Source organism: Bubalus kerabau, chromosome 14, assembly GCF_029407905.1.
Source record: "Bubalus kerabau isolate K-KA32 ecotype Philippines breed swamp buffalo chromosome 14, PCC_UOA_SB_1v2, whole genome shotgun sequence".
NCBI lineage: Eukaryota > Metazoa > Chordata > Mammalia > Artiodactyla > Bovidae > Bubalus > Bubalus kerabau.
Window position 1 is genome coordinate 17,030,064 of NC_073637.1, and position 26,641 is coordinate 17,056,704.

The 26,641-nt window shown below is 39.9% G+C and overlaps 1 protein-coding gene across 17 annotated transcripts in view; it reads right to left on the reverse strand.

Annotated features, from left to right (window-relative positions):
- Positions 1 to 26,641, reverse strand: part of NSMCE2 (NSE2 (MMS21) homolog, SMC5-SMC6 complex SUMO ligase) — a 237,249-nt gene that overhangs the window by 179,195 nt on the left and 31,413 nt on the right. For all 17 annotated transcript variants that reach the window (XM_055545814.1, XM_055545802.1, XM_055545801.1 and 14 more), the window contains exon 3: positions 10,789 to 10,895. In XM_055545814.1, coding sequence (XP_055401789.1) covers positions 10,789 to 10,895 — 107 coding nt within the window. The remainder of the gene's footprint in view (positions 1 to 10,788; positions 10,896 to 26,641) is intronic.

A 26,641-nucleotide genomic window follows, 5' to 3' on the forward strand; every position in this document is an offset into this window, starting at 1 on the left:
AGGGCTCCGATTTAGTGCTTCATGTGGCTTTACTGGCTTCTGTGTCATGGTGGAGGCTAAAATAATCCTCAGGGTGACAGAGAGTAACCTGATGGGTGGAGTAGGTTTGCTCCTTGGTAGCAGTGAGATTCCAAGAATCACAAATAGATGAGGCAACTGAAAGGCACTTGAAGCATGTGAGACCCTTGGGTGTCGGTCAAGGGGAAAGTTAAAAGCAAGCAAGTCAGGGCGTCTGGAAATCAATTGTGTGATGCAATCATATTAAATTTATTCCTGGTTTTGCTTCCAATTTTAAGTAACAATGACTTGGTCTTTTTGGGGGGTCAGGGGAGGTGGTGGAGCTCCTTTGCACAGCATGAAGGATCCTAGTTCCCGGACAAGGGATGGAAACCTCACCGCCTCCAGTGGATGTGCAGTGGGAATGTGGTGACAACAACTGGACCAGCAGGAAAGCCCCCCCAATTTATTTTGGCAGCTGGACAGGGACTTGAACTCTGGGCCTTCATATTAAAAGTCTGATGCTCTGTCAGTTGAGCTACCTGGGCATGGTCCTTATAAAGATCGTTTTCAATTAGAAGATAATTAAATTTTTTTAAGATAAATAAAGAAGAGAAGAAATAATTAAACTGGTGTATTCAGCCTATGAGAAGTGTGCATAAAGATTTTCACTATTGTTAAAGAATCTTATAATATGTGACACTAATTTTCCTTTAAAAAAAAAAGCCTCAAAAGAAATAAAAATCAAAAAGCTCAAGTGATTAAAATATCAGGCTGGTCATGATACAAAAGAATGAAAGTCACTATTGCTAGAAGCTTGATGCGTTAAGAGAGAAACAGTAAAAAGGAATTCTCACCATTTTCTCAATGACAATTCACCGGGCACTGGCTCACTGCAGGATCAAAGAGCTCTCCTCACCCGCACAACTGCTAACTCACATGCATTTACATTCTCTCCACTTATGGACTTTCTTTCTTTCATCTGTCAACAATTTATATAGACTGTATATTTGAAATAGAGCTGATAACCCATACATAATGATACTTCAGAGGAATAAAGCCAACACATTTTTCTCTCCCAACGATTTGTTCAAATGGGCGCTAAATAACAAACACTACTTAACGGTGGAAATGTAACTGAAGAAATATTTATCTCTGTGCATATGGGTATATAATTATGCTGTTTATTGAACTATCTTGCTTACATGGTTAAGTAATTTTTGTTTACTTTAGGAAACATCAAACGTTAATCCTGAATTACCAAAGTTTTTACTTAGCTGTCTGGTCCTTGCTATAGCATCTTCATACTATGTTATATAGGGCTTCCCGGGGGGGCACAGTGGTAAAGAATCCGCCTGCCAAGCAGGAGACACAGGTTTGATCTCTGGGTTGGGAAGATCCCCTGGATAAGGAAATGGAAATCCACTCCAGTATTCTTGTTTGGGAATTCCATGGACAGAGAAGCCTGGCAGCCTGAAGTTCATGGGGTCACAAAGAGGCATGACTGAGCACAGAACACACAGCTGGTCCTTATACCTAGTAGGGCCCCCTCTGCCATTAACTAGCATATGTTAAGGGGCACAATCTCTTCCTCATTGTTGCAGACAAAAGTAGCCTTACTGATCAAGGCACTTCACATTCAATTGGCCAAATGCCATGCTTCTCACTGGCTTGGTCCCCCAGATTCCACCCCATCCTTTCCGCTTACAACATTATGAGCACCAAGTTCCCCCCAACATTCTCGCCGCCCCCATTACCAGAAAGCTCCTCCTAAGGAAAGAGGGCCTTCCTTCAACGTCTCAAGGACATAATCAACTCTGGCCTTTCCCAATGGTTTCCTGCTGCCTACTCTGCTCTCTAAATGTTAACTCAAATTTCCTCTTCAGATACTGTTTAAACTTGATCAAAAGAAATGACTTCTCCTTTACAGAACTCTCTGAGCAACCTTATAAATGAGCCTTGACAGAACTGTTTTCGCTGCTTTCACGCTATCACTTTTCATTGTTTCCAGAACTCTCTGACCTGTATTTGATCACCCTCACTTAAAAAGACACTGAGGCTTAAAGGGTAGAAAAGCCAGAATTTAAGCAAAGGCTCTTTTCCCTTACTCTGAATTTCTTAAGCATGTTTATTTTATCTATGTCAAACTATTTCATTGTTAATATTATTTTGTAGCCTACTTTATATACACATGTCAAGAGGCTTTTATATCTTCATTAAACTAAGCATTCTATTGGCACTAACTGAACAACTTAATTATGAGATTAATAAACAAGCAGCTGTTTCAACTCCACACTTGGCAAATGCATTCATTTTATAGTGAGTCTTAGCATTTGGTGATCAATTCCGTGGCTCAGTCTATCCTCCCATCTCTCTACCGCAGTGACCCCAGGCTCACGAGCACCAAATAGCGGGGAAAGGCCAACATCTCAAGATCTGTAATACTTACCAAGTATGGTGAAAAGTCTGATGTGGAAGAAGGCTCAGTGATTATCTAAAATAAGGGTTTGATGCTAAATGTGGACTATGCCCAATGTCATAAATGAGCAGGAGCTTGCTGTATTAAAGAATATTCACATCATTTAAAGAATTCAAGTGATTAGCTGTCAGCATTGCCCAGTACCACCAAGGCCAAGGTGTTCAATAAGCACTGCTGCTGTGCTGAACCAAGTTTTCAGAGTCTATGTGCCTTTCCTGTCCACACCACTGCTGTGTCCTTTCTGCCTATATTATCCCTTCCTCTCTTCCTTTCCTTCCCCCCACTTTTCTGAATCAATATCCCACGCATGGGGTCTTGTTTGCTTCAAAGAGAGGCTCTGATGGCCAAGCAACCACTGCATGTTTTTAAAAAGAGCTATTCCTTCCTCTTTCCACTGCTGGAATAATGCAGTCTTTTCAGAGGTCTGGCCCATTCCTGATTTTCTGCACAGAAACATCCTGTAGGTCCACTTCAGGTAGGGAGTTTGAGTACTTCCTAGATCCCTGGATGCCATGAAATCTGTACCCACACTGCTGGATCCATCATCTCTCAGCCTCCTCCGAAAGGAACGGGGATTGAGACAATAGAAGCATTTTCCAAAGTGGGTTTTGTAAAGTATTAGTTCTTCCCCAAAGAGATTTTCAAACAAGTTTAGGAAATAACTAAATACCCTCCTTTGGAGAATCACAATGCACAAAAGCATCTTAAAGGCTTTGGAGTCTTGAAGGAAATTCTTTTAATCAAGCATTCCCCAAACTTATTTGACCACAAAATCCTTTTTTTCCTATTATACTTACTCACATCCTGATTAATTAGCATTATGGAACGAACTTGAAAATGTGCACGAGAGGCACGTTAAGGCCCAGTAGAGTGTAAATGTTTTAGAACTCTGAATAAAATCCAGCACTTGATACCTACAAAACACAAAGATTTCTATAAACCACCCACGATAACCAGTCTTAATACAACACAGACCAGAAATTTCACCAATTAGCAGCTACATTACTTGGGAATCTAAGAGTTTTATATCTCAATTCCTTTCTATAAAGGCAACTCAATTAGTGAAATACTATACCCAGATCTACTCCTTCTGTGTATTAGACACAATGCTACTAAAGACAACCTTAATTTAGGAAGAACTGCAGAGGAAGTTCTAGAGCAATGGAATAGAAAATTAATTACCAGTAATCACAGAAAGAGACACATTCTGGGGCCAAAAGGCTGAACACTGAATATCTACATCAACTTTTTTTTTTTGGTGGCTGTGCTGGGTCTTCGTTGTTGCACAGGGGCTTTCTCTAGTTGCAGTGAGCAGGGACAACTCTCTAGTTGCGGTGTGCAGTGAGTGACTTCTCTTGTTGCAGAGCATGGGCTCTACAGCACATGGTTATCAGTGGCTGAGGCTCCCAGGCTCTAGAGCAGAGGCTCAACAGTTGTGGTGCTTGGGCTTAGTTGCTCCGCGGCACATGGGATCGTCCCAGACCAGGGATTGAACCTGTGTCTCCTGCTTTGGCAGGTGGATTCTTCAACACTGAGCCAAGAGGGAAGCCTTCTACATCAACCTTTCTCCCCTGGTTAATTACCACATCTGAGCAATATCCCTAGAGATGAAAGGAGCATTTGTTAACGTGGACAGAAATGCACCACACACTGTTCTGGAGGGCTAGTGGAGGGTTTCACAGTACTTTCCCACCTGGTTCTAGGAGCTCTTCACTAATTCCATTGTCATCCCTTACCTGACAAGAGTCATTTCTCCCATGCTCGGGAATCTTCTGCCCCAGAGTCACAATCCCGCCTTCTACCCTTGTCAATGAGTCACAGTGCGAGGTGCACTCTTACATCCAGTCACCACGTGGTCATAGCCAATAAATCACATCCTCTGCCCTGGAAGTTTCTTCAGATACTATAAATCATTAGCTTTCTCTGTGAGAAAGGCTCCCCAAATCTGGTATAACCAAAAAAGTAACTCCCAACTTATAAGATACCCCATAAGATTTCATGTTAAAGGAGAAGATGTTAAAGTAATTTTAAAATAAGATCTACAAAAGGCAAAGTTTACCAGGTGATGAAGGGTGAAGGGTGAGGAGGCAGTGGGAAGTGATATGTCAAAAACATTCTAAACTAGTTGCATAATGTCAAGGCTGAGGTAAGCTATACCTTTGACCCACCTTGTTCTTTTATTATATCTAAGATTGTGTTGGTTTCAACAACTTACACGAGGTATATTTCCACTCTTCTAACTCTCAACATACTAGCTTTCAAAGGCAGATAAAATGTTCATGTTAGCTTATCAAGTAAAAAAGCCACAGTGCACAGGGCATATCCATGAACAGATTTATAAGGAACAACCCAAGTAAGCTGATCCAGCAGCTAACTGCCCCTCTCGTTAGAAAAAAAATAGCCTCCTCCTCTATACTTGGTAGGAACTGTTATAAAAAACTGATTTTAAAAACTGCAAGAAATACGTGGTAGCAATCTGACATAAATGCTTTCAAATCTTAGATAATCTTTAAGATGCAGGTAGCACAAAAGAGAGCAGCTAAGGAAGGTGAAGAAAATACAAATGCTCTGGGTTTTCCATAAGGTAAGATGTTCAAGCAGCACATACTGAAAGAACCATACACGGGTAAAATCTGACATTTCCTTTAAGATTTGAAGTTTGTTACAGTAAAACCGCACAATTAAGTATCATGATAAAAAAAATGCAAAGTATAATGTGAATCTTAAGCTTCAGTTATTTTTACTAAACTCCAGGGTTAGATTGCTCATCAAAAAAGCACAGAAAATGAATATTTCATCACTGACTGTTAATAATATCAGTAACTAATAGGAACCTCTTAGGCCATTTGTTATTTAGCTGGGCGGGGGTGAGGGACATCCTTTTTCACTATGAGAATTAAGATTATAAAAAAGTTACAAAGACCACCCCCACGATAGCAGCTGGACTCTTTATCATCTCTTATTTGAAAAAAACGTACCTGAGAATCAATCTGAGGACTCTCTGGATCAAGCTGTTACCCACCTTCTGGACTCGAAGCCCACAAGACAGACTCCAGGTTTAGTTTAAAACCATCACACAAATCCAGAACCAGAAGGACACAGTACACAGTATCACCACTGCTTATCTGACAGAGGGAATAAGGCCTCCTGATCATGCAATCAGCTTCCCTGATAGCTCAGTTGGTAAAGAAACCACCTGCAATGCAGGAGACCCTGGTTCGATTCCTGGGTCAGGAAGATTCCCCTGGAGAAGGGATAGGCTACCCAGTCCAGTACTCTTGGGCTTCCCTTGTCGCTCAGTTGGTAAAAAATCCACCTACAATGCGGGAGACCTGGGATCGATTCCTGGGTTGGGAAGAGCCCCTGGAGAAGGAAATGGCAACCTACTCCAGTATTCTTGCCTGAAGAATTCCATGGACTGTATAGTCCTTGAGATCGCAAAGAGTCAGACATGACTGAGCGACTTTCACTTTCACTTTTAGATACATGATAAGAGAGTCTCACTTCAAGAGGGATAATCCATGTGACCAGTAAAATGGCTTGAGAAGCAGAGTATCAGTAATGAAATTATTCTTATTAATAAATCAACTACTGTCATAACTGGCTTTACTAATAAGTGCAGTTCCTGGCTCATGGCAGGCACTCACATCTGCAGATGAATGAACCCCTGACCAACCTTAGGTAGGTTACTCGGCTACTCTACAGACTTTAACCTTTCTATGTATAAAAGCAGGCTTTCTCTGACAATTTTCTAAAATTAAATCTTCGGATTGATCAAGGCACTTTGAAACTCTGACATAAAGGAGAAGGAAAAAAAAAAAAAGATGCTTCCATTTCATGCAAAAAGTCACACAGACAGGGGAAGTTATACGTCATGATCCCCACGTTGAAGCTCATCAGACTTTCATCTTAGATTAAATATCACTTTATCAGGAAGGAGTCCCCTAACCACCAACCTACTGCCCAGAGGATATTATGCCCCCTGAGTTAATAACTCTCCTTAAAAACTTTATTTTTCCTTTGCAGTACACAGCACAATTGTTAAATGTTTGTCTCCCTCTCTAGACTTCAGACATTCTGAAATTGAGGTCATGTGGGCTTTGCTGATTGACCTCCAGATTCTAGCACCAAGAAATATCTGGCATATAGGTGTTTAGAAAACGTGTTCAGTGAACGTTTGAGAACAAAAAGCCAGCCAGTGGTGCCCTTCAAGATACTCAAATAATAAAAGCTTAGAAATCAAGAAAGGGAACATTAGGTCATCAAAAGCTAATGTTCAGAACATCACTCTGTTCTCAACATGAAACCGAGAAAAGTTTTTCCTTAGCAGTCACAGCGATAAAACAAGTAAATGGATCATAGCATATCTATGTGCCATTTTATAGCTTTCAAAACACTTTCATCACATGTGTGGTCTCATGACTGAAAATCTCCGTAGAGTTCCTACTGAATTGTTTGTGGTTTAACATGTTTCAAAGAGCTGTGACAGGTATATAACCCATTTACCCTGAGGCTTTTAAAAATGAATTACGGACTGTCTGGGAATTTTGTGTTTTTTTTTTTTTTAGTGTTCACTGCATAATATTCCCTCTACAAAACAGCTGGGACAACGTCTTTACTTCTTTTCTTTTTTTAAGTTTCAGAGCACTGAAATAAATACTGATTCCAAATAAAAACTTCAAGCATTGTAGAAAATAGCAGCTCTATTTTCTCAAAGGACAAAGAAAGGAGATCTGAGTGCTTTGTTAAAAGCCAAATGTACTTCCCAGCGATGGCTGGTAAATTGAGCCACACCTTTAAGGTTCCAAAGTAAACTTAGAAAACATTTTCAGAGGTTTATAACCTTCAGAATTCGGTGAAGATGAGAGCAGATGAGAGATCTTAATTTAAATAAGAAACTCCAAAGCTCTTTGATGATTAAAAAAAATTTTTTAAACAGAAAAGACCAGAGAGTAGACCAGAATCTTGGCAAAGGATATAGGAATGGCAGTACTGCAATTCCTAAAAGTCTATGACAGAGCAGAAGTGAAACAGGACTCATACGGGTTCCTATTATCTGTATTCTTTCTTAATTGTTGTTGTTGCTTAGTCGCTAAGTTGTATCCAACTCTTTTGTGACCCAGTATCCCACCAGGCTTCTCTGTCCATGGAATTCTCCAGACAAGCATACTGCAGTGGGTTGCCATTTCCTTCTCCAGGGGATCTTCCCAACCCAGGGATCAAACTTGCATCTCCTAAATTGGCAAGTGGATTCTTTACCACTGAGCTACCAAGGAAGTCCATTCTTTCTTAATAATTTGATTTAAAACAATATCTTTGTTTTAGAGATCATAAACACCTCATATTGTAACTCAATCAGCTAAAATCTAATCCTATATGATTCTTGGATTCCAAAGGAGGACAGGTTAAAGCCAATAAAAGTTTTAATTCAAAGCCCTGAAATAAAGTGAGCAAAGGACTTGTTTTTAAGAAAGATCCTGTTCCACCTTTCTCAGGAGTGTGTTTGGAAATCCAGGTTTGTAATAACCCAGTATCTTTACCTCTATCAAATTTTATGAATGTCAAAGTGTTTGATACACAGTATCTAATCTGACTAACACAATGATCTTATGAAACAGGCAGGCTAAGACTTTTATAGATGAAGACCATGAGGTTCCAAGAGGTTAAGTTTCTTGACCCATGATCATAACTTGGAAAGTGGGAGCTCCAGAGTTGTAACAGTTTCTGATCCCTAGACCCTTTCTCTCCAGTACTCTTGCCTGGAAAATCCTATGGACGGAGGACCCTGGTGGGCTGCAGTCCATGGGGTCGCTGAGAGTTGGATACGACTGAGCGACTTCACTTTCACTTTTCACTTTCATGCGCTGGAGAAGGAAATGGCAATGCCCTCATGCCAGTGTTCTTGCCTGGAGAATCCCAGGGACGGGGGAGCCTGGTGGGCTGCCATCTATGGGGTCGCACAGTCAGACACGACTGAAGCGACTTAGCAGCAGCAGACCCTTTCTATTCTTAAAGAACTATACCATTCTGACCCCTTTCAAGCTGCTGTTCATTCTTTATCCCTCACCAAAACAAGAAATAAAATGGCAGTAAGACAGTACTCCATACTGTGTAAAGAGTGAATAGTATATAAAGAGGATAAAATATTTCCCTCAAAATAATGGTCATATCCCCACTATGTCTCTATATGGTTTTAGGTCTTAGAAATCTTACAAAACTATGATTTGCTATTCTTGGTCTCATATCAAGCTTATATAGCAAGCACAACTTTGCGTAAGAAAAAACTGCAACTAAACATGCTTTCTCCTCTTATGAAAGATCAGGGACCTTCCTGACAAGCATTAGAATCACTGAATCCAGTTGCTCCATAGTGCAGGGTGAGGTTAGGGCTGAAAAGCTGGATAAAACTCCAAGCACCATCTATCTTTCTTGTTTAGTAGGGTGGGGGTAATGGAATGAAGTCTCAAGATGAAAGAAATGCTGTTAACTACTGAGGGGAGAGTTGCTTTTCCTTTTTTCCCTTTATGAGTGACTCAGTTTTTTGAAAGTAGGAAAGTCCAATTCATTCTATAAAAATATCATGTATATCTGTGAATCCTAAGGTTCAACAGGAAAAAAATCCACATTAAGTTCTTCAACTTTCAAAATCTGTTTTCTTATCTATAATGTACACTGTGCTGTTTCCTTTGCAAAACATCAAGGTTAAAGCAGAAAAGCCTATCAAATAACCTCCACAGAATGTAAGGGTCAATGCTGGACCAGCCCATATCATAGGTCTAACTCTGATCTTTGGTACCAAATGTACTTTATTCTTGGGCTTCCCTGGTGACTCAGTCAGTGAAGAATCCGCCTGCAATGCAGGAGACCTAGATTCGATCCCTGAGTTGGGAAGCTCCTCTGGAGAAGGGAACAGCTGCCCATTCTAGTATCTGGCCTAGAGAATTCCATGGACAGAGGAGCCTGGCGGGCTACAGTCCATGGAGTCACAAAGAGTCGGACATGACTGAGCGACTGTCACTTCACTTCACACTTTATTCTATAAAAACAGCCTTGTTCTTCTAAGGCAGTGACTGTCAACCTTGGATACATAATAGAATGGGTTTTAAAAATACAGGTGCCCCAATCCTGCTCCAGACAGACTGGTAAAATCAGAGTCTCTTTAGTGTAGGGTAGGGACTGACTGGCTGGTTCTAGGAGTCAGCTGGAGTTGAAAATCATTGCTATCAGTTTCAAAGACCAGACACGATACCATTTTTATATCTTCCTATGGAAGAAATATTCACAGGCCAAGGACAGTCATGATGGTTAGAAACACCAGAACTGAATGAGCGTATTACTTGGATATAAGCAGACATTCTTAAGATAGTCACAAATGCTACACTTAGTAAATATTAACCATCAAAAGAAAAAAAGGAGAAAACAAAATTTTAAAGACGAAAAAACTCAGAAAACGGCATATAATCAGAAACATAACTATGTAATACTCACTTAAATATGGCTTAAGCATTAGATCATATTCAAAAATTTCTCTTCCACTGAATAGCAGCTAATCTTGTAAAATATTTGAGTTTTAGAATTTTCCCATAGATATAAGAAAAAGCAAATAAAGAAACCAGAAGTACAAGACATCCTATTACACAGGTATATGAAATCAGTTCAAAGGGGAGTTTCCACTGCTCAGAGGACAAAGCACTTCTCAGAAACATTACTGCAATCATATTGCTCATTTCTTACTCAACACAGTACTGCTGAAAAGGATGTTGCTATGTTCCCACCTTAACTGCTTTATGTGTTGTTCCTGTGATAGCCGGAGCCAACAAAGTTAAGTTTGGCTTCTGGAAAAAACGAAATGCCAAGCTGCTTTATTTTTAAACTTTCTCTAAAACTCTTCCCTATTATCTGATTCTATGAATTTTGCAATAGCTACATATTAGTTACAGCTGGAGAATGAGTAACCAAACCTGGTCTAAATTGTATGCTTAAACAAATGTAACAATAAAAACAAGTTCTATGCAGTTTTTAGTTTTTTATAAAAAACTACTCACATTCAAAGAGGGCTTAGACTAATAAAATCTGAGACCAAAAAATGCAAGGAAATCTAAACTGTAATATCCTAATTAAATCTAGGTGACCTATTTAGGAAAGTAGTTAAGATTCCTATTCTATGAACTTCCTGATTAAGAAGAGATTAATAGCTACCACAGAAAGGATAAGAAAATATTAAAGGTTAGAGAAGAATTTTGATTTTGTGTTTCTATTTCTAAGTCAGTCACTTGTAACCAAATATAACCAGGTGAGTGGTGTAAACTTACATGGTTTATTGTAGATTGCACAGCCTTTAAATAATGGTTTAGTTCCCGATCCATCATTGCAAATTCAACCATTGCCTTATCCATACTGTATTCACTACTCACTTCAGCTGAAAAATAAAAGGGAAACAAATTATTGTTTTTCACTTAAAATGTCATAGCTGGGAAAAGCTATACCAACATAATTATTAGTCAATGATCTATGTAAATGATTTTGCAAAAGTATTACATCTTTTAAAATGTCTTCAATATACACCTGGTTCATTCAAAATTTGAAGAAGATGGCCAACAGAAAAAGGCTCAAAGGTGGAAATGTAGACTCAGACACACGAGTCTCAGCTATGCCACCTGCCTGGACGGTCTGAAATCAACCACTACACTTTTCTCAGCCTCAGTTCCATCATCAATTAAAGCAGTGCAGTTATATGTCTGCACATGAACCCTACAGTATCGTTAAAGATCAAATAAGGAAGATTTTTCACTTCTAGTAATGGTAGGCTGGGTTATGTGGACCAATCCTCCTACTGAAGACAACTAAAATCATAGGGTAAAACAGAAAAAAAAGAGATCTCCTTAAAAACAAAAGTCACAAGATAATAAGAAATACCAGGGCCAAATCAGAAGCAGAACGCAGGATCCAAAGTTGCATACATTCCCCTAGTAACTTGAGGGTCCTCACTCCTCAGAATAAAGATGAACTAGAGTAATAAGCCCACCCTGCTCCTCCAGGCTGTAGGGAGGTTGGCCTTGGCCACTGAGCAGAACAGAGGGCAGAGAGAGAGAAAGAACAAACGTGTTTCTGAAAAACTGCAACAACAAGCCACAGCGGAAACAGATCCCCAAACGTTTCAGGTATCGGTCAGAGCAGGAAACAACCGTCCTGACTGTATTTAAAAAATAAAAACCCTCAGGGAACAAGAGGGTTACAAAAAGCGACTAGTAGACTAGAAAAGTGAAATAATATTAAAAGTGCTTAAAAGAAACATTTTCCCCAAGCTCTAGACACACAATTTAACACATCAGGAAAAGATAGAGAACACAGGATAATAAGAAACGTTAGCATTTAAAAACCTGAAGTGAAGTGAAGTGAAGTGACATTGCTCAGTCGTGTCTGACTCTTTGCGACCCCATGGACTGTAGCCTACTACACTCCTCCGTCCATGGGATTTTCCAGGCAAGAGTACTGGAGTGGGTTGCCATTTCCAAAACTGGTATCCTTAAATCACATTTGGGGATGCACACAAAGACTCTTCATTCAAATACCCTAACTCAGACGAATGTCAGTATTCCTTGTCTCCCCTGAAGAACAATACAACTGTCTAGCTCAAAGTTATAAAATAATGTAAAACCCACTTACATTTGGCTTTTAAGAAATTATTTCCTAGACTTCTAAATTATGCTTTAGTTTTACAATAGTCAATAATAAACACATTCCTTAAAATATCTCCTGGGCTAACATGCTTTTAGTAGAGTATCTCTTGGCTTGTAACACCCAGACTTCACAGAATATATGTATACCTCTACGTAAGTTTTTTGTTTTTCTTTTTGAGGAGTGGGAAGGAGCAGGGTTTACATAAGAAAAAAATTGTATTTACATTCACAAAATTAAATACAAATTTTAAACAAAATGGTATAAGAGAAAGGTCTCAAGTTATATACCAAATAAAATAGTAAGACTATTCAAAAATGTCCAAACATCAATGAAAGAGACATGCTGCTTAGCTGTTGCTGGTACCAACATGTCTCTATTGCCATAATATAGCAACTGTTTGTTAAAAATCATATTAATTGCTTGATGATCAGAAAGAGAATTTTAAACAATCTATATCCTAATGATGATGGGTTGTGACTTACTAAGTATTTTACTGTATATATTTACATTTCAGCAAATTGGTTAGGAGTTTGGAACTGACCTATAATATAGGTTTTTTTAGTTTTTAAATTTTTTTTTTTAGTTTTTTCTCATTTAAAATAATGAAAAATTTAAAAAAAAGACAATCTTTTTAAAAAGGGAGAAGTAGGCCCCTGGTTTCACACGAGTTTTATCTAATTAAAGGAAATAATGGTGCAGGTTGTTTTGTTTGTTTTCTTAAAGAAATAAGTGTATTTTATGTGTAATGGATTCTTATTTTGGGACCACTGAAAAAAGTGGGTAAAGCTGGTAACCTGAGCAAAGACTAACAGCATAAACTGCTTTCTAAAAAAATTCAATAATTAATGGAGACTTCAACCTAAGTAGAAACTTTCTAAAGGATGTATCAGGGGCAAATATAAGAAATAAAAATCTATCAGGGGCTTAAAGCAGCAGGAGCTGACATAACGTTGGCAACCTTCCTCTGGAATTGAGTTAATTTTTGAAAGCACTTAGAAATGTGCTTTTGACATTCAAGTTTGCAAAGTAAGCAGGATGATGCTCTTATTATCAAGGGCCCATGGATAATAGTAAGACTTGAATTAGATAACAATTTAAAATATAAGGAGAAGGAGACCTTCCCTGCAAAGGCGAACCTAAGCAATGATGGCTAGGCCAGGATTTGATGGCATGAAGCCTAGGGGAAGCATCTAAGGAGGCCAACTGGGCACACACAGCCTCCACTAAGGCGCAAGAATGTTGGGACAAGCTAAAGAACCTAAGTGATGAATAGTGCAGCCCAAGGCAACCAAGAGAAAACACGGGAAGAGAGCAGGAAGCTACTCCTGAAAAGAACTGAGAGCCACACCACAGCTGGAAGTGATGCTCAGTCAGATAACCTCAGCCCCAAGTCAATGTTTTGACCTGCTGGAGAAAAGGTCTTGGAGAGACCAGAGACAGTAGATAAGAACTAGAAGAGACTCCCACAACGGCATCTGGAGGGGAGGCCATGAGAAACATCCATATCAGGCAGCTGTTAACCACCATTTCCCTCATTATTACAATAATAACCTCTTTTTTACTTGTGTTCATGCTTCGGAAATACCAGGCAAAGAAAGGTATACGGAATGTGTCTTGTTCTACAAGGAACTGGGGTGGGGAAAGAGCATAGTGTGGTATCAAAAAGGCTAAATAAAGCCCGGAAGAACTCAGGAGGAAAAGAGGGATAAGCACATGACAGGGAGTGGGCTGTTGACCAAAAAGTGGCTGGCGAATGGAGAGGGGCAGAGGGGCTGAGTAACTAGAGGTCCCTTGATCCTTTACTCCACGGTATATAATTCCGCTATCCAAATTCTCCCACTCTTATAGGGACAGCCCTTCGTAAAAACCCACACCAACCAAATCCAAACCACCCTTCAAGGGCTGAGCTCAAGCCCTGCCTATTTTTAAACTCTACCAGCCTAGAAGGATCTTGTTTAATTTATCTTAACAACTGTACTTGATACTTTGGCACTTTGAACCATAAGCAATCTTGTTTTCCTATATGAATGGCTCATTTTTCCAAACAGATTTTAATCCATTTGAGGGTACGAATAATGCCTTAGTGTTCTTGGGAGCCAACAAAGAAATATAACAATATTCTTATACAACCATCATATATAAATTTGAAAATTAAACTTTCGCCAAACTAAAAATCGTCCTGACCTGATATTCAATTGAATTCAAATGTAAAGATACGTAATATAAATGTATTTGCCTATTCTATTTTCATTGTGATTTTTCCATAGGAAAAAGGCTGGCCCCAAAGCAGGGTGGGGAGCAGGGGCATTACAAAAATGATGTTAAAATTCACTGAATGACATAGCTCGGAGAGGAAAATATTACTGTACCACACCTCTGCAAGCCTGGAAAGTAACTGCAATGATAAAAATATATGTAATAATAATAGCTGTAGCTAATAATTAGTAAGCACTTATATTATGAGCCAAGATGCACTCAGCACACTGTGTTTATATTAAACCTCACAGCAACATTAAGAGAAAGGTAGTTTTATCTCTACTTTATATGAGAAAACTGGAGCACCATGCAGTTGAAGTAATAACTCACTCAAGGACACATGGTAGTGAGTGGCAGTCAGGCCTTGGCACGCAGGCCTTCCAGCTGCAAAGTATGTACACTAGCCTCCCTGTGCTAAAAGATGCTTCAACAGGAGAAGGACCAAGCGCCTCTAACCTCTCCATGAATATCCAGGGAACAAATCCTGGGGGCGGGGGACTGGGGAGAAAGTCATGGCCTCCAGCTAGCTTCATCTCAGCTCCGGGTGGCCTGTTCCAAGGAGGACACTGGCCAAGGTCATTCAAATGTGACTGGGCCTGGTGGGGAAAAGCTTTCCCAAATTCCTTGGAAGAGGAAATCAGTAACAAAGAGAAAATGATCTTCCCCTTACGAAGTTTTAACACTGGTGAAGAGAGTGATCTTTCCCATCAGCAAGGCTAATTGGAGAGGCTTTATAAAAGTAACCAAGTCACCCACTGAATGCTCAGAGAGTAACTAAGTCAGCTCTTCTAGCAGCTGCTAAGTCCAGCAGAACCAAGCCAAAAGCACCAGCAACAACAGAGCAGCCACGCCAGGGCAGCAGCAGAGAACTGTCTCAGGGGAGGGAAGAGCCTGGGAAGGCTTCACATGCAGACATACTTCTGAGTGGAGCCCAGGGTCAAAACTATTTCTACTCCAAGCCTTTGACGGGGATTCCCTGGTGGCTCAGACAGTAAAGTGTCTGACTGCAATGTTGATCCCTGGGTTGGGAAGATCCCCTGGAGAAGGAAATTGCAACCCATTCCAGTATTCTTGCCACCGTCCTCCCTAGACAAGCGGGGGTCTGGGAGTCTAGGATTTCTTAGATGTGCCACTGAAAGAGCATTAATGTATTAAAATCAACTCTTGCTTGTGTTAATCAAGTGAACCTAAGCAACATACACTTGAACATTCATTTACAAGTCAATAAATAGGTGGGGAGGTCTCCTGGAGACTTGGTGAGTCCCGTGTAACATGTCTGGCACACCAACTAAGAAGCTGCTCCAAGAAATTACTTCAAGAACTGGCTGAAATATGTCCCCCTAACCCTGCCCCTGCAAATTAAGTCCAGAGGGCACAGATAATTATAACTGTTCCTGTAAGTACGCCAGTACAGTGGCTGGCCTCCTGCAAATCCGCCTTGTTCATACCCAGTGATGCAGCTTAGCATCCCAAACACTATGGACCGCTAATAAGTACTATGAACTGCTAACAGAACTCGAAGAACTGACCAAGTATTATGTAGACCAGGAAGGACCACAGAATGAAGCCTATTCTTTAAAGACAGCTTCTGTTTCATTTCCCTGTTCACTGGCAAACCCTAGAAAAATAGTGACAATTGCTGAAGGAGGGCTTCTTTTTAGGCTGAATTGCTCTGGTATTTATCTAATGTTTATCTGAATGGAGGCAGGTGCCCTGTATATGATTCCCCTAAAGTCACACAAACCTGTAATTATGCAATCTCGGCAGCCGCGCTAATCATTAGACACGTCACCTGTTACTCAATGTCAGAATGCACTAACAGCAATATTATAACCATACTATTCTTTCTTGAAGTGTTGGATAAGACACTGAAGTTACATGTTACATAAAGTACATTAAGCAGAAATAGGTGATGTAGTATTGCAATCAAATTCAACTTAAAATTCATGAAATTTCAATGAGAAGAAGATGACGGCCAAGACAGGAACCAAGTATAAAAGCAAAATAATGTATGAAAACTAGGAATCAATGAGGGTTGTCTCAAAAGTGAAAGACTGGGGCAAAATGAGGGAGAAGAGAGAGGTGTCAGGGAGGACAGGAAGGGAGGAGACCGACTGGCTATTTTTACAGATGTCAGCAGACTCAGGTGAGACAAATTCCAGGTCCTCTGTAGCTAAACAATGTAGGTTGCAAGCCTTTAACAATATGGTAATTCTTGATGTGGCATAATACGGACTCATGAGAGTTTATCCAGGGTGAGTTCCAAGATTGTCTGGTGTCTATTCCCACCTTATTCCTCCATATAATACCACTTTCTTGGCCACTGGTGAAAAAACAGGGATAGAGAAGATTCTCTGTCTTGGCTTCCCCAAGTCCAGATGGGCATGGTCAACAGACCGGTCAAGCTTTCCTTCCACACCAGCAACCAGTTCAGCAAGAATGGAAGGTGAAGTGATGCCACTAAGAGATGCAGCTTCGTGATCAATTACTCTAAACAAGGTCCCTCCCAAGCCACAGCCGTCCTCAGCAGCAGCCTAAGGAACGCACTGGAGAGAAGTTAACTTCTCTTCCCAGAGGCCTAGCCCCAAGGTTTGGGAAGCACAGCTGGAAAAAGTCTGACAGCACACAGCACCCAGAGTCAAATAAGTTCCCTCACTGTCCTTCAAGTCTTCAGTAGAAGTGCCTTCAGTGAAACAGACACGAAAAAGCAACTCCTGCCCTCCTCCCTCCCCTAGCACATCCATCCCAGCTCATCTCTAGGGCCACCTCCCCACACCACCAGATATCTCTTCTATGATTCCAGCCCCAGGGTCCTCTTCCAGAATCCTCCCTAGTCTCCAGAACAGGACCAAATGCTTCATGCCTTCTTGGTCCATAAGACCCCTTTACCTTTACAACAGGGACACATGTGTGGGGGGGGCGCGGGTGTGTTTGGGAGGCACACCCTCAAGACAAATTTCACCTACTTATCCCTTCCAACGTTCTGCCCATGATTCAACAGCACTTTTGCCCATGCTCAAGTTGTTTCCTGAAGTTTTGTCCTAAACAAACAAATACTGCAGAATCAGGTGGTTTTCTATTCTACCAAGTCATGTATAGGCATGTCTGAACAGCAACAAGACCAATTATACAGAGTTGAATAAAATTCAACGCCATGCATTTTATTAGTAAAAGACAAAGCAGCCATTCAGTGTTTTACGGGGGTTGCTGACTCCAGCTCAACATGAAGCACACACTCAGAACGATCTGATCAACGTTCAGAGCCATAAAGTACATATGTCCACTTGGCGAGGAGGAAGGAAGGAAAGGAGGCAGAGAACGGCCTGGTTTCTGTTTTAAATTTCCTAGAACAGGTGGCACATATAGTAGGGAGATTTTACTTTCTGAAACAGGAAATAGGGAATAAATATTTCCTCATCTCTTCAAATTAAAATTGATTCTTCCATTATTTTGTAAGCAAGAAATATCTTCTTTTTGAATAAACTCAAATAAACGACAGTATAAACCAGACTGCCTCTTCCTCCCTCTGTGGGGAAAAAAAAAAAGCCCCTTCCTCTTTTAAAATACGGCTCCAACTATCTCCAGCAACATAGTAATATATGATACACACACCTACCTCTATGAGTGGGTGTGTGTGTGTTTTTCCTGGCAGCCTAGTATTAAGCAATCATTATATATTCATCAAAAGTCGAATTTAATGACTTACTCACTGCTTGAGCAATATTTAATAGAAACCTGGTTACTTCTCACTGCACTGTACTTTATTCACCATTATTCCTCCTCACAGATATTCCCGTGGTAAAATTAAAACGGAATGCACATTACATAACTGCTTCCCACCAGAAATTATAGTGAAGAGTGCAACAGTTTATGACACCAACTGGTAAGCAACTGCTTCTTTCACAAGCTTAGGGAATACTGGGGAAATCTTTGTGAAATACTGACCTCTATAATCATCTATACCCATCTATACAATTTTCTTATCATAGTAATACAGAAGAGGGAAGCTGTATAATACAGTAACTCAAAGAGACAGTTCTGGAGTCACTTTACATTCAAATCCAGGTTATGTTGCTTGCTAGCTGTGTAGTCTTTGGCACGTAACGCTGAGTCTCAGTTTCCTCTTCTGTCTAATGGGTACAATAACAGCACCTAACTCATAAAGCTAATGTGAGGACTACGTGGGAAAATGTAGCTAAACTGATTAGCACAGGGCCTGGCCCACAGTATGCACTCACAAAATATTATCTATCATTATAATAATTACAGAATGGGCAACTACACTACAAATGTAGTTAGTCTAAATGCTGAAAGCACTTTGCCTTTAGAACTAAACAGTATCCAGTGAAGTTCACTGCTTCAACTCTCTCAGCTGTTTGGATAATGTGAGACCAAAGCACTAATATAAACCCACAAGACTACAACGTGCTATGAGAAGCTTTATCAACAATCCCCCATCCCCACACACCCACCCACTCACCCACTCACACACTACTGTCCAGAAAACTCACTCACCTAGCAAATGCTTATTAAGCACTTACTACAAGCCAGGCAGAGGTGGATGCACTCTGAAGGAATGGCTAACCCTGCCCATGTGAGGCAGGAAAGGCTTAACAGGTAAGAGGGTAAATGTGACTTGTGTCTGGAAGTGTTAGTGTACATCAGGTGTTCACTGGTTTGTATAGAGGCTAAACAAATGCCCTCGGTCCTCTCCACCTCCATAGCGTTTTTTTTTTTTTTTTTTTTTTTTTAATTTTATTTTATCTCCATAGCGTTTAAAGGGTCACACAAAACCTCTGAGAACGAACAGAGAAGACATAGATTAACTCTTCACTGACCACTGACCACATGCCAGGCACTTTGAACACACTCCTCATCCTCTGTCACAACAGAGTAAATGCGGTCTTGGTAAATATCATTTCAAGACAAGGAAACTGATGCTCACTCAGGCTAAGTCATTTGTTCCAAGTCACACAGTTAATAAACAGTACAGTTAGGATCTGACCTCGGGTCTAAGAGCATGGAAGGCACGTGCAATAGTGTCTGAACTACTACACACAAATAAGTAAAACACACTTCATGTAAAAGTCATGGAATAATGAAAAATCGGTTCTCTGGTCTAAGAAATTCTCCTAAACATCACCTTCTTCTAAGAGTGAGAGAAAGTCAAAGAGAGACTGACTTAAATAATTCTACCCCAAAGCAATGGCAACCACCTTTCATTATATAGATAAATATTCCTTAGGATGTGTAGTTAGTATATATAAGCCACCATGATAAAGGTATAGCTCAAAATATTGCTTGAAGTAAATTCTATGGAGAATAAAATTTAGAACTCAATCTCTGGATACAATCTTAGTCTTTACCAGTCAACAAAAGCCCTATGAATCCCAGGCTATGGGCATCTATCATTTTAAAACATATCCATAGACCTCTTTTGGCTAGCTATTATAAGGTCCTTGAATCAGATCTGCAGATGACACCACCCTTATGGCAGAAAGTGAAGAGGAACTAAAAAGCCTCTTGATCAAAGTGAAAGAGGAGAGTGAAAAAGTTGGCTTAAAGCTCAACATTCAGAAAACGAAGATCATGGCATCTGGTCCCATCACTTCATGGGAAATAGATGGGGAAACAGTGAAAACAGTGTCAGACTTTATTTTGGGGGGCTCCAAAATCACTGCAGATGGTGACTGTAGCCATGAAATTAAAAGATGCTTACTCCTTGGAAGGAAAGTTATGACCATCTAGATAGCATACTCAAAAGAAGAGAAATTACTTTGCCAATAAAGGTCCGTCTAGTCAAGGCTATGGTTTTTCCAGTAGTCATGTATGCATGTGAGAGTTGGACTGTGAAGAAAGCTGAGCACCGAAGAACTGATGCTTTTGAACTGTGGTGTTGGAGAAGACTCTTGAGAGTCCCTTGGACTGCAAGGAGATCCAACCAGTCCATTCTAAAGGAGACCAGCCCTGGGTGTTCTTTGGAAGGAATGATGCTCAAGCTGAAACTCCAGTACTTTGGCCACCTCATGCGAAGAGTTGACTCATTGGAAAAGACTCTGATGCTGGGAGGGATTGCAGGCAGGAGGAAAAGGGGACGACAGAGGATGAGATGGCTGGATGGCATCACCGATTCGATGGACGTGAGTTTGAGTGAACTCTGGGAGTTGGTGATGGACAGGGAGGCCTGGCGTGCTGCAATTCATGGGGTCACAAAGAGTCGGACATGGCTGAGTGACTGAACTGAACTGAACTGAATCTTTAAGGTCAAGTCTGTCTTTTACATGATTGAGATCCTTTTCCTATACCCTTCCTGTCCATTTGTTCCTATCTAATCCCCAGCAGACTGGAAAGAAACAGTGAACTCAAGGCAGTACGTAATATTTACAGCAGCATCCCAGCCAACATAGTTTCAGTGACTGCCATTTCTCGCTGGTTTTCAAGTCCTTGGCTGTGCCCAAGTTTTAGATAATAGTGTGGGGGATGAAGAAGGCTCAGGAGGCTTAAAGAACAAAGCCTGGCTTTGACTTCTGGTTCAACATCAAAGCTCTCACATGAATTTATGGCAGCAAAGACAAAAAAGGGAGTGGGGCTTAGACCTCATGTTGAACACTGAAAAAATGTAGGTAAAGCACCCACAGGATGTCTTAAATATAGTGGACTCTAAATAAACGAAGGTTACTTTACAGTTAACTTTTGTGTACTTTACAATGTTCCCCAAGTGAAATCTTCTATTTCACTTAAACCAGTATCTATTTGAAAAAAAAAAATTGTTTTTTAAAACAATGTGGCAAGAAAAAGACAAACTGTCCCATGAAAAACTCAGCAAACAGATATAAGTAGAAATTCTCTGAAAAGCTTATTCAAATGGCCTAGTAGCTACTGAATTATGCATCACTGGGTTATCTCCTGGCTTCCCTGGTGGCTCAGATGGTAAAGTGTCTGCCCGCAATGAGGGAGACCTGGGTTGGATCCCTGGGTCAGGAAGATCCCTTGGAAAAGGAAATGGCAACCCACTCCAGTACTCCTGCCTGAAAGACCCCAGGGACGGAGGAGCCTGGTAGGCTACAGTCCATGGGGTCGCAGAGAGTCAGACATGACTGAGCGACTCTCTCTCTTTCTCTCTCTCTGGGTCATTTCACTTTTTCAAAGTAATAAAGTATATAGTTAAGAAATTAACTAAACATATGGTTGAAAAATTCAACCAGTACAGTAACGTGGTGTCTCCAAACCTCCAAATTCCCTCCTCAGAGGCAACCATTATTATGAGGTTCTTGGGAATTTAACCCCATGGAAATATTTTATGCATAAGGTTGTGGATTCTTAAGACAGGATGTATAAGTCGTCCTCTCTTAAAAGTGTCTATATATACTTACAGAAACAGATACTTACGGAAAACACTTACAGAAGTAGAGAAATAAGAAATTTTATTAAATGGCCAAACTTGTAGAAAAACAGCTCTCACAATGCCTCACACTGACAATTACATCAATATTTTCTCTCTGCCCTAGTCTTCAGTAAATGTGCCTGAACAGAAAGAACTATGAGTGGCTGCTTCAGTTTACTGTCAAAATATCCATTTTAAAATATGTAAAGGTAAACAAGAACATCTGGGAGAAGAACATGAACATTAAATACAAGGAAAGAGTGATGCTAAACAAAGAACACAATGTGAATGTCAGGGGGAAATTTCCATTCACTCATCGAACAAACACCTACCAAATACAGACCATGTGCCTGGCGCGGTGTTGGGTGCCCTGGAGAGAGCAATCAACAAAGTAACCACCCTATATCCACTCAAAGGATTCTTACAAATTTCCATTCTACACGGAAGTTTCTAAAAAGCCCTCATATGACGATGTGGCCTTGGCATTAGGTGAAAGCTTGTTTCTCCATTGAATGGCTCTAATTATTAGAATCACTCCAAAGAGAGAGCTTATTCAGCGCCTTTTAGAACAATTCGAGGCAATGACAACCATAAATCTGAATTGCTCTTTCACACACATTAACTCATTGACACCTCATAACCTCCATATGGAGTGATTTTACTCTCTGTTTTATATGGTTGAGGAAATTGAGGTTCAGAGAGGTTAAGTGATGCCACTGAAGTCATGCCTCAGTGTCAGATGTAGAACTTGAACCCTGGTCCTCAACTCCAGAGCTGCAGAAAAGCCACCTGCTGGGGCCACACAGTGTCAACTCTCCCAGATTACAGTCCTTCAAAGACAGGAAGGACTACTGAAGGTGGCTGCTCAGTATCTCCCACTCTGCAAGTCTTTGCTTCATCAGAATAAATAATTGAGCCCCAAGTTCCTGCCTTCATGTACCCATGTTCCTTTTTAAAGATGGACTCCAGAATAAAAATTAAAAAAAAAAAAAAAACCAGTAATTAAAATGACACGTTAACCAATTAAGACTATGATAATACTATTATTCCATGTGTACCACTGTGATCCTGGGTTGACTTTGTAAAAAAAAAAAAAAAAAACAAAACCTCAACAGGAACTGCTATTAAAGTAGATCTCTCCCTTCCTACATTAGTACCACTGATTTTTTCAATCTAATATTCAAAATTTAAGATTGTCAGATTTCATGTTTCTGAAATCTGGCATTCTATTTCATTCAGGAGGTGGAGGTCTTTCTGAATTTTAAAATGCCATCTAAGTAACAGGTAGCCTCCCCTATCTTCTATGATCCATAAATCCAAACCCTCTTTCTTTCTTAGTATTTTTTCAAGAAGTTAAATGAAATAATAGCTAACATTTATTGAGCAATGTCTATGTCAGACATTATGCTAAGCAACTTACATGCCTCATTTCGTTCAACCCTTGCAATAACTGTGTAGAAGACACTGTCATTCCTCTTTTGATGGAAGGAAAAAACTTAAAAAAAAAAAAAAAAAAAAGAGCTCAAGAGAGGTAAAGAACCTTAAGCCAACATCATACAAATAACAAACTGCAAAGAGAAGACTCAAATCAGGGTTAAGTAACAGAGTCCATTTTCCTAACTACCTCAATAATCATCAACCTTTGGGCATAACCTATTTCCATGTCACACGACTTTGTCTAATGTCTTCCTAAGATCTATGCACATTAGATTAGAAACCATCTCTACCGTACCAGAGCAGTCACTCTAGTCCAAAAAAAAAAAAAAAAAAAACACAAAAAACCCACAGAGGAAGGAGGAGTGGAGAAAAACTAGAATGATCAAGAACAAAAACATCTAGTAAGTTCATAAAATGAGATGGCTACTCAAAATGACGTTAATGAACAGCAACTACCTTAGACCAGCCTATCGCCATACTCACTTCAAATAAATTTAAACCAAGAAAAAATATACAAATGGGGCCAGCCTACTTTAAAATAGAAAGTTAATTAAGGAACTATTTAATTAAACAAAATTAAGTCCACAAAAACTATAAATGTAAGTTTGAGGAGATAAGAAGTTATTAGATCATAAGACCTATGGAGACAGGGACTATATTCTCTCTCATTTACCTATCAAGTGTTGGTCTAAATGAGAAGTATTTTCTTCTGAGAAACATTTCTTCAAGAGTGGAAGGGCCACCATTACAGAAGGAGGGAACAACTATATTCCATAATCCTATCTGTTGGAGGATAAATTCTATGCTAATTACTTTCAGAAAATAAAATATATTTGATTTCATAAAACAAGGGCAAATCAATCTGTTAAACTTTAATCAATGACAGCTCCAAAAAATAAGTCTATCATAACTTACCATACACATGTTAATAACTGTACCAGCTAATCAGCATTTTTTCTTATGTCTGTAACTCCAAATAATGCAAGATCTTGAAAAGATGTCTCTGAGATTTTTATACCATGATTCCTATTTTTCTCACTACTTATCTCATCATTTCTAAGATTTCTTTTATTTCACTTCACTTTACCTGACTTAAATCAGTAGTGACTCTGAATACTGTCTCTGTCTTGCCTTCTTTAAAGGCCTCTTTATCAAAGAAAGAATCATCTATAAACACTTAAACTGACTAGAAGTGTCTTAGAGAACTCTTTGCTGGATGAAGTAGACTACTTCTGTAATAGGAATTATCACCCACTAATATATCGGCTTCTGGATGACAACAGTGAACTGCAAAGTAAGAAATAAAGAACTATTAATATTAAATGAGTAACTAACTGGTTCTAGAACACTGCCGTAGTATTTATAAAATGGGAGGGCCCAATCAATCACATCCCACACACCGGCACCCAGTCTCTGCACCGCAACAGAAATAAACATTATACAAGACCTAACCCCTGAAGTCATCTTGACTTCTCCCTTTAGCATCCTCCACACTGAACTTCCATATTGGGCTTCGCTGGTGGCTCAGCTGGTAAAGAATCTGCCTGCAATGCGAGACCCCAGGTTGATCCCTGGGTCAGGAAGATCCCCTGGAGAAGGGAATGGCAACCCGCTCTTGTATTCTTGCTTGGAGAGTTCCACGGACAGAGGAGCCTGGTGGGCTCCAGTCTTCGGGGTCACAAAGAGTTGCACACAATTGAGCGACTAACACACACACAGTGAACTAGTTACCGAGTTCTATCAGCTCTGCCTGCTTAACTATTATCTCCTTCCCAATTACAGCTGCCTTAATTTCAATCTTTCCTGTTTCTTTCTCATATTACCAGTTTGCTTCCTTAATGACGTCCCCTTCCAATATCTTTTCTGCTCTAATCCTCCTTCTATGTTGTTATCAATTCTCCTTCTCAAGAGATGTTACTCTTATTTATCAAAAGCCTACCATAGTACTTGCACTTCTGGCCAAGGTAAAATCATGAGAACCACATTTATTATTCTGCTTAAGACATCCCAAAAATTCAAAGTGAAAATAAATGAAAAGCTGTTTGCAAGACAACAGACATATGCAAGAAGGAAGGAAGGACAGTGACTGGAAACACATAAGGTCCCATAATGGCCCATCTTACTATCATGAGGGAGTTTCCGGGCTGCAGGGCACACAATGCCAATCAAAACAAACAAAAATTTTCAGCAGACTTTTTATAGATGTTGTACAGTTCTTCTGTGTATTCTTGCCACCTTTTCTTAATATCTTCTGATTCTGTTAGGTTCATATCATTTCTGTCCTTTATTGCGCCCATCTTTGCATGAAATGTTCCCTTGGTATCTCTAATTTTCGTGAAGAGATCTCTGTCTTTCCCATTCTATTGTTTTCGTCTATTTCTTTGCATTGATCACTGAGGAAGGCTTTCTTATCGCTCCTTGCTATTCTTTGGAACTCTGCATTCAGATGAGTATATCTTTCTTTTTCTCTTTTGCCTTCTTTTCTCAGCTATTTGTAAGGCCTCCTCAGACAACCATTTTTGCCTTTTTGCATTTCTTTTTCTTGGGGATGGCCTCCTAAACAATGTCACAAACCTCCGTCCACAGCTCTTCAGGTACCCTGTCTATCAGATCTAACCCTTGAATCTATTTGTCACTTCCACTGTATAATCATAATGGATTTAAGTCATACCTGAATAGTCTAGTGGTTTTCCCTACTTTCTTCAATTCAAGTCTGAATTTGGCAATAAGGAGGTTCATGATCTGAGCCACAGTCAGCTCCCAGTCTTGTTTTTCCTGACTGTATAGAGCTTTTCCATCTTCGGCTGCAAAGAATATAATCAAACTAATTTCAGTGTTGACCATCTGGTGATGTCCATGTGCAGAGTCTTCTCTTATGTCATTGGAAGAGGGTGTTTGCTATGATCAGTGCAATCTCTTGCCAAAACTCTGTTAGCCTTTCCCTTGCTCATTTGTATATAAAACTATAGAACTATACAAGAGAGAGCTTAATGAACCAGATAACCACAATGGTGTGATCACTCACCTAGAGCCAGACATCCTGGAGACCAAAGTCAAGAGGGCCTTAGGAAGCATCATTATGAACAAAGCTAGTGGAGATGATGGAATTCCAGTTGAGCTATTTCAAGTCCTAAAAGATGATGCTGTGAAAATGCTGAACTCAGTATGCCAGCAAATTTGGAAAACTCAGCAGTGGTCAAGGACTGGAAAACAATACTGGAAAATCTGTATCAATAACCTCAGATATGCAGATTACACCACCCTTATGGCAGAAAGCAAAGAGGAACTGAAGAGCCTCTTGATGAAAGTTAAAGAAGATTGTGAAAAAGCTGGTTTAAAACTCAACATTCAAAAAACTAAGATCCTGGCATCCGGTCCCATCACCTCATGGCAAATAGATGGGGAAA